The sequence below is a fragment of the Prionailurus bengalensis genome, chromosome D4, assembly GCF_016509475.1.
Source record: "Prionailurus bengalensis isolate Pbe53 chromosome D4, Fcat_Pben_1.1_paternal_pri, whole genome shotgun sequence".
NCBI classification, from domain to species: Eukaryota; Metazoa; Chordata; class Mammalia; order Carnivora; family Felidae; genus Prionailurus; species Prionailurus bengalensis.
The window spans coordinates 49108010-49117202 of record NC_057359.1 but is presented as its reverse complement, the minus strand read 5'-3'; the positions used below and the strand labels follow the sequence as shown (position 1 = coordinate 49117202).

The following is a 9193-nucleotide window of genomic DNA, read 5'->3' as shown; positions in this document are numbered from 1 at the left end:
TAATGAGAATAAGAGGTAGGATATTCTAATTGTTCCAGTAGAACTTTCTGTGACAGTGAGAATGTTCTATATCTACTCCATCCATCATGCTAGCCACTAAGCTACATGTGACCGCTGAAAAACTGAAATATAACTAGTATAACTGGGGAATGGTTTTTAAATTTTATTTAATTCACTTAAACTTGAATAGCTACCTGTGGCTCGTGGACAGCACAGGCCCTCACTCTTTAAGGAATAGTGATAAGCTACAAACAAATAGCATAAAACAACACTAATTTAGAACCAACAAAGACATTTCCCAGCCATTCTCCATCTTATTAAGTCTGTTTTGGACTATTGGTTTGGCCAAGTATCCCATGTAGATAGCTTTTGCCCTCAGCTACATCACTTTCTGCTAATCTATAATGCTTTCGCTCTCTTTTATTAATCTGGCTTGTGCTTTCATAATATTTGAGGGAAGGAGGGTATTTTCCCCACTGCAGAAAGTATCCTAATTAAGACAGATAAGTCATGCAGCTTTTGTTTATGTCACAATTTTCCCTGTAGCTAGAATTAAATGATGTTGTCAAAGGGCAATGCTAGTGTTTGATGGCTTTTAATATTTTTGTCCATATCAAAAGACTAAATAAATGCAATCGATATCCCCAATTCCTAACTCTGTAGTCATTATTCCAATAAAGGGATATTCATGCTACCAAGCATCAATATATGTTCTTCATTGCCCTAATAAATCTGCTCCTAGAAAATAAACTATGTTCAGCTCAGGCTTTAGAGAGAATATTAGCAAACGCCAAGCTCAAAATGTTATTAACCAAACTCTTCAGCACACTGGGGCTTACAAAATATGGATTTTTAAAACCCAAACACTTAATGAGAACTATCAAGAGAGAAGAATCATATCTGCAAAGGGGCTGCATGTTATATTTAGGGTGGCTCCTTAGGCAAATAACTCAGATGAGGGTTTTTAAATAGCCCTGGCTATCCAGAAGAATTCATTCTATAAATGGCTAGCTCATAAAATAAAGCAACTACAAAATAATAATATCAACAGTTATGAGTACTCCTTGCTGGCTCACTCTATTTTAAGATGTTCAGAGATCCTCACCAGAACTCCATGAGCTAGATACTATTTTATTCCCCTTGTGTAAATGAGGAAGCTATGGTGTCAGGAGACTGTCTGAGGCCAATATCTGGGGTGGGAGCATTGTCATTTGATCAAATCCAGGCATGCGTGTCTTACTCCAAACCCCATACCTCTCATTTATTACATATTTAAAAACGTACATACAAAGACCCACTATATATTAAGACAAGTCATTAACGAGGCAGTACCAACCTACTTATTTCAGTCTGAGTAATTCCAGCATGCTACAAACCTTTCTTGGTGAGTTTCTGTTAGCTCAGTCTGCTAGATGTATAGGTTACCTTTCCTATTAAGTGGTTAGCAGTTTACTTGGTAAAATCTTCCTTTAAGATTACATAAGAAAATAAGGCATAAATCCTTTCAACATCCTAGTTGTTCCAGAAATATTTGTATCACTCACTTGCTTACACACACTCTCTTTCTCTTCCTCTTGCTCTATGTATCTGTCTCTCTCTATAGATAGATAGATACACATATTTAGGAACTTACATCCTATTTGCAGATCCACTGGCACAAGAAATGTTAACACAAGGAAGGACCTCTGCATTAAATCGCTGGAACAGGCATTACTTTATCAATGTCTAAAAGAGAGGAGGGGCGCCTGGGTGGCTCAGTCTGTTAGGTTAGGCGTCCATCTTCGGTTCAGGTCATGATCTCCACGTCTCTGAGTTCGAGCCCCCACATCAGGTTCTGGGCTGACAACTCATAGCCTGGAGCCTGCTTTCGATTCTGTGTCTCCCTCTCTTCCTGCCCCCCACCCCCCTCATGCTCTCTGTCTCTAAAAAATGAATAAACCTTAAAAAAAATAAAAGATGGGGAAATACTTTGAATTCAGGGGATCTAAGACCAGTAAAACAGTAGGAGTATTAACCCATATAATGTAAAAATGGTAGAGTATAAAGTCTGCCTTGATAGATTTGGCTGTGTGCTTATATGGCAGAGAGAGAGAGAGAGAGCGCACGTACAAGTTTTCTGATGTCTTTTCTTCTATGGGAACTCATCCCATCAGGAGAGGCTCACCTTCATAACTTCCTCTAAACCTAACTACCTCCTAAGGACACCCAACTCCATCTTAGGTCATGATCTCACAATTCATGAGTTCAAGCCCTGTGTCGGGCTCTGTGCTGACAGCTCAAGCCTAGACCCTGCTTCAGATTCTGTGTCTCCCTCTCTCTCTGTCCCTACCCTGCTCCCGTTCTCTATCAAAAATAAACAAACATTAAAAAAATAAATTTAAGCCTAATTACCTCCTAAATGTGCATTTCAGACACTGTCACATTAGTAGTTAGTGCTTCACCATATGAATTTTGGGGAGAACACAATTCGGTCCACAGAAGGTACATTACAACCAAACTCCAGGGCAAAAATGACTCTGGGTAGGGAATAGAGCAGCAGAGGAGTAATAGAGGGTAAGTACAGAAACACCCAGGGCATCCAGATTAGCCATAACTGCCAGACTAAGGAGTTCAACATTGTTATGTAATTGAACTTGATGAAGTTGTTAACCAAAATTCATTTGGAGTGGCATTATCAAATGTTTTAAGCAGAGTGGAAGCAGGGAGACACTGGATATAACACTACTTGTCCCTACGCGAATGTGCCATAAAGCACCTTAAGGTATGACTCATTTTGTAAGAAATGTGATTCGAAATTGAGAAACGAGTGACAAATGAGTACAGCTTGACGCTAAAACATCAACTAGGGATGCAAGAAATAAACTGTATATATCACGGGGCCTCTTTCTCAAGCACACACCTAGAAATATAGAACAGTTACCATGTATGAAAAGAAGAAATTTTTTGGAGGAAGGGAGAAAGGGGGCAGTAAACTTAACAGCTGTCAATCAGAGCTGGTTTTGAGAAATCCTAAAATAGACACATGACTTGTAAGGCAAAAGCAGTGCCACTCTGACTTGCTGACCTAGCTTTTCTCAACCACAGTATTTACAAAAATATTGATTTAAAGCCTTGTGTTAAGAAGCACAGTGATCACAACCTCATCTGCTGATCTTTTTCCTTACCTAAGACAGGAGGGACGATACTTTTTAAAATTAAATTCAAGTTCAGTAATTATAGAGTAGGCAGTGAAACTAGAAGAGGAAACAAAAAAGCTAAATACAAAATCCTCTTAATATGAAAAAGAAGTAAAAAGAAAAAGTAGTAGTTTCAGGGAAGTAGCAGAATCAAGAACTCTAAATGACTTATTTGCATTTTTCTTTTACTCTAAATTTCATAACTTTAAAGGAATAGTCTTCAGCCTTAGAGTTTGTAAACACAACGTGCAAATGGTCTATTGGAGTTTACATTTTATTAATTTTTTTTTTTTCCTGAATGGAAAGCAGTCATTGTTTTAATTCTGGTCAGCGTCCATATTTGGGCCCTTCCAGCCCTGCTGGAAGTGCCATGGTGAGTATATTTTATTTATTTTTTTATTTAAAAAAATTTTTTTAATGTTTATTTATTTTTGAGAGGCAGATAGAGACAGAGTATGAGCAGGGAAGGGCAGAGAGAGAGAGAGAGGGAGACACAGAACCCGAAGCAGACTCCAGGCTCTGATCTGTCAGCACAGAGCCCGAAGTGGGGCTCGAACTCAGAACCACTGGATTATGACCTGAGCCGAAGTTGGACACTTAACCAACTGAGCCACTAGGTGCCCCTATTTTTATTTTTTTATTAAAAGAATTTTTTTTAATGTTTATCTTATAATTTTTGAGAGACAAAGAGACAAAGTGTGAACAAAGGGTGGGGCAGAGAGAGGGAGACAGAATCGGAAGCAGGCTCCAGGCTCTGAGCTGTCAGCACATGGCCCAACACAGGGGTCAAACTCATGAGCCATGGTATCATGACCTAAGCCCAAATCAGACGTTTAACTGACCTAGCCACCCCAGCACCCCATTATTTTTTAATTTATAAAACTATCAAATTTATTAAAGGAGAAATCTTACCTGGTTTTTTTTGAGTAAAAGTAGCTTAAAGGACAGTGCATATAAAGTGAGGAAAGAGCAATCTATATCCTTTGACACTTTTTTCTGATTTGGTAAGCAAGTAATTTTACTGGTTAGAAACGCCCATTCTTATAGCACAGGTGTCTCTCATATATTTTTTTCCTAATTAAGAGCTTACATATTTTTCTGTATTCTCTTAGGAACTACTAAAACCCTGAATTTTTTCTAAATTTTATCATTTCCATAATTTTTTTCTCTAAGATTTTTTCCATTTTATTTTCATATATGCCTTATATTATTCTTGCAAAAATATTTTCACATGCAGACTACTAACAAAAAATAACAGGTAGAAGCATTTTATTAAGTTTGTGCTGCTATATTTAAAAATAATGTAATGTTCATTGCTATGTACCAGTAACTTCCATGTCTGTTATTGATAGCTTTTGGTTGGATCATCCCCTATATATTTTTTTTCCTTTTTTGTTCTGTTCTGTCCTTTCCTCTCTTCCTTCTTTTCTTTTAGTAAGATAAATACAGTTATATATACCACGTCTGACTTAGAGGACTAGTATTAATGGATTCTGTCAGGACGATACATGTATAATCAGATTAGTCATCGTTTAAATATATTGAACAGGTTGACAATTTTACTAGATCTTCTGCTTAATTAGTTTTGCCTACTTTTCATAATATTTTACATTTACTTCATTAATTTTACAAAGCTAAAGATAGTACTTTGGGGTTGAGTCAGGGGTAGGGAGGCGGTCATGGAGGCCTTCTAACACAACAAGGATCAGGGTTCTTTAGGAAACCGGGTATGGTTCATTACAATGGTCAATTACAAAAACTTGATTAACTATTTTCCCCTGTTACTTATTTATTTTTATTTGTGCGGTTCAGTGAAAACCCCAGCTCTGTAAATGTGTCATGTATGCTCTTTTTGTTAATCTACATGTTCCAATGGTTTGAAGACTTCAGTGCATCTAAGACTTACCTGAGATCTTGTTGAAAATATTCTTGCTACCACCTCTCTCTGCCATGAGATTCTGGCATCAGCGTCTTTTCCGGAATTTACTTTGCAATGATTCAGTTATTTTACAATTTGAGTCCCTTGAAACTAAGGAATGTAATTCAGTAAATTGTATCCACCTGTCACCAAGTATTTTGGAACTTACTTCGTATTCAGTTTCTTGAAAGAATAGAAAGCACATTTGGAGTTTCCTAGGTTTTGTGGCCCTGCCTGAACAAAACAACTAATTATAACCTAGTTTCTATAGAGTTGCAAACAATTTGCAGTGTGGAGTACTGGCTGTTCACAAATTGGGACTAGCCTATATTGTTTTGAGAGATGCCTGTTCCCACTTGAGGTCCTTATGACAGGTGCTCACTCAATTCCGTTGAATGCTTATTGGCCTTAGAGGAGGGTTAAAACGCTGTGTTCTAAATGTAGTTACATCTTTTCAACTTGCCCATGTCTGTTTCAGACTCACCATTTTATTATTATTATTTGCTTTGAGACTGTCGTGCAAGAGGAAGGTAACCACTGGTGGTTGCGTTGGATTGCAGGGCGAGGCCGGCTGGTTCCTGCAGTGCCCAGGCCTGCACGGAAGCGCCCAGCAGAACCCAGCTGAGGCTACACGCTTTTCCCCCCCGCTCTGCCAGAGGGCTGAGCAGCAAAGCGCTCCCCGGGGGCATTGTGTGTGAGCTGGCCGCGGATCGCAGGCCCAGGGGGCAGCTCCACCGCAGGAGACAAGACACGCCTCAGGCCGGGCAAATTCCCGGCCCCCTCTGGCCCCAAGCCAGCAGCCGCCGCCCGCCACCTCCTCTCCAACTCCGCTGTGGCCCCGGCCGCCCCGCCGGGCCCCGAACTCGCCCGCGCCGCGGCGCCGGCCCCTCGGCCCCCGGCGCAGGCGGCGCGGCTGGGACAGAACCGATGTGGCGCATGCGTGGTGGCGCCACCAGGCGCGGGAGCTGCGGCGGCGGGGACGGCGGCGGGGACAGCCGCGGGCAGGGCCGCCCGGGCCGGGCTCGTGGGGGTAGCGGCATCGGAGGCGGCGTGGGCTGGCGAGGCCGTGCGGGCGGCGCCCGACAGCAGCTGGAGGAGCGGTTCGCAGACCTGGCGGCGAGCCACCTGGAGGCCATCCGCGCGCGGGACGAGCGGGACCGGCAGAACGCGCGGCTGCGCGAGGAGAACGCCCGGCTGCGGCTTGAAAACAGGCGGCTGAAGCGCGAGAACCGCAGCCTCTTCCGTCAGGCCTTGCGGCTTCCCGGCGAGGGCGGCGACGGGGCGGCCGGGGCCACCCCGGGCCCCGAGGAGGCCGGCACGAACCGGAGGGCGAGAGGCGGCGGCCTGGAGGACGAGCCTGGCAGCCCCAGGGCCTTGAGAGCCCGGCTCGAGAAGCTGGAGGCCATGTACCGCCGGGCCCTGCTGCAGCTGCACCTTGAGCAGCGGGGGCCGCGCCCGCGTGGCGACAAGGACGAGTCGCCTTTGCGCGCACTGGAGTCGGGCCTGCGAGCTCCGGACCCGGATCCCCCAGAGCCCTGGCTGTAGCCGGAGGCCGCGGCCGGCGAGAGGCGGAGCCTCGCGCGGCCCCTCCTTCTTCGCCCGCGGCTCACCCGCCTAGCAACGCCCGGGGCCCTGCGCCGCGGGACTGGACCTCTGCGCCAGCTGCCTCCCGCCTGCCGCCCCACGCTGCCCAGTTGGACTTGGCGTCCATCCGCTAAGGTTGAGAGGGTGCGTGGCCCCCTGGAGCCTCCCCAACCCTGCAGAGCACCTGCTTCCTGCGCCTGGTGGTTTCCATGGGTTGAGGCCTAGAAACGGAGGGGCGGGTTTTACAACAAGAAACGGGTGCCAGTCAACACTTCCCAATGCCTGAACTTTTCAAGGGCTGTGAGGACCTCTTCTGTTTTGGGTTTTTCTCTTTCTTGTTCCTTTTTTTTTTTTTTTTTTTTTTGGTTCTTTGAGGAATGAATAATGCGTTTAGAGTTGGTTGAATTTGTTGTTCATATTTAAGTCCCCTAAAACCTCCAGCCGTTATCATTTATGTGGCCAACACTTGCTTTCATAAGTCGGTATTACTTGGATATCCTATAAAGTACCACCTTTTTATTTAAAAAGTGATATTTATTACTTAGGAACTCTATGTCTGCCCCTGCTCTAGTCCTTAAACATCTATTATATACCTATATGTTTACCCCCAGGGAATTTTTAAAGTATATGCCTATAAGTGATCCTTTAAATTGGTAAATAAGTCTGGTGCATTAAAATTACCGAGAAACATCCCACAACTATTATTTGAAGTGTTAGGTTTTTACACATGTTTAAGAAACATACATGATCTGTATAAATTTTACGTTTTACTGACTAGTTATTTGTTGTAAGCTATCGTTTTCACTTTATGTAAGTGATCGTTTCAAATAAAGATTAGATAATCTAATTTTTATTACATTTTAGGCACTAGAGCATAGTCGGTGAACAGCGACTTTGCCTTCTTCATTTAATAATTTTAAGAAGTTGTAAGTTATTTGTGTATCAGAAGGCTCCAAAGCGATTTAGTCTCAATTGTGGTTTCATTAGCAAAAAAAAAAAAAAAAAAAAAGGCTGATTTTAACAACGAAAGTTCTAATTTCACTTTTTTGCATTTTATTGGGTAGGCACTTGCTGACTAAGTAGTGAAGAGGGTACCATTGTACCACAGAAAAATCATAGGTATAATACAGTGTTTAAGTGATGGAAAACATCAGTTGAAGAAAAAAAAAATGGGAAGTTTTTGTTAGAGCTAGAGATTAAGTCATAAGGTAGAGTTGTTTTATTTGTGAGATATCCTAAAAGTTTCAAATATATTACATATGTTGCCAAAAAAGTTACCAAGAAAAGTAGTTTTTTGATTTTCCTATTCCTGGGTTTTGAAGACTTTTTGTGCAGTTTGGTTAAAGGTAGTTGATATTTAGTTGTGAATATTAAAATCTTCCCATAGAGCCGAAAAATATGAGAAGAATCTTGCTGAGAATAGGTAGGTACATGAAAAGTATCTCTTGTCACTTTTACTTTATTTTCTAATAGTGAAAGAAAGAAAATAGTTTTAGGAGTCAGGAGGTATTGAAGAATAGGAAAAAAGCCTATTATCCCTATTGCTACTTAACTGTGACTTTGGGTTTAGATTAGTTAATCTCTCTAAGCCTTAGTTTTCTCATCATTAAAACGAACATAACATCTACCTCAAAATATAAAACATTTATTGAGATGTTATATGTAAAATGCCTGCTTCAAAATAAGTGGTCTATCAATGAGAATTATAATCTAAAATGTGAAAGTTGTAAATGCATATTGTACTGACACTTTGCCTTCTGTATTTTGCTCCTATATGATTTTATATTAGCAGAGAAATATATTCTTTCACTGAGTTGACAGTTTTCACTCCTTGTAAATAAATAGAGGAGATAAAGCCCTATATACTAAGGGAATAATGCATCAAAACTATTTTCCACTTGTAGCAAAATTAGGAATATTCAACAACCAAGCAAAATGTTTAGCTTACTTACATAGTTTTTAAGCACCTTTTGTCTTAAAATCATGTACGATGTAAGTGTGGTGAAAAAAAAATGTGTAAAATAATGAGGCACATGTACACAAAAGTGAGGACAACTTTGAGCATAATTCCTGAAAACATTCTGAAACCAAAATGCCCCAGAAGATGGGTTGAGGCTAATACATATTTCAACTTTGTTGAAATTCTCTGCTGATAACTAATAAAGCATCATGTAACAGTATAAAAGATGTTTTGTAATATCAAAATATGTGCCTACTCAAGAAATGGGTAAAGTTGATTTTAGAAAAGTTTGATCTAGGATCTATTTCAATCTAAAATAAACTAAAACTTCAGATTATCATACCTTGACGTTTTATTTTCATAATTTGCTGTGCAACGAAGAGGGCTTATAATTTATAGAAATGAGCAACAAAAATATGTCGCATTAGCAAACAAATTTAGTAAGAAGGATAGGCGTTTTTTTTAAATAAATTTTTAAGTTTATTTATTTACTTAGAGTATACGAGCAGGGGAGGGACAGAGAGGGACAGAGAGGATCCCAAGCAGGATCCATGC

The 9193-nt window shown here is 41.2% G+C and overlaps 1 protein-coding gene across 1 annotated transcript; it reads left to right on the top strand.

The window, feature by feature from the left end:
- The first annotated feature begins 5435 nt into the window (after positions 1 to 5435).
- TUSC1 (tumor suppressor candidate 1) lies at positions 5436 to 8978 on the top strand. The gene has a single exon (XM_043565242.1). The coding sequence runs from the start codon at positions 6022 to 6024 to the stop codon at positions 6637 to 6639; it is 618 nt and encodes a 205-aa protein (XP_043421177.1). The 5' UTR covers positions 5436 to 6021; the 3' UTR covers positions 6640 to 8978.
- The last annotated feature ends 215 nt before the right edge of the window (positions 8979 to 9193 follow it).

Excerpts from the sequence above, each read along its gene's own strand:
- TUSC1 (XM_043565242.1), top strand. The coding sequence starts at position 6,022 with ATGTGGCGCATGCGTGGTGGCGCCACCAGGCGCGGGAGCTGCGGCGGC.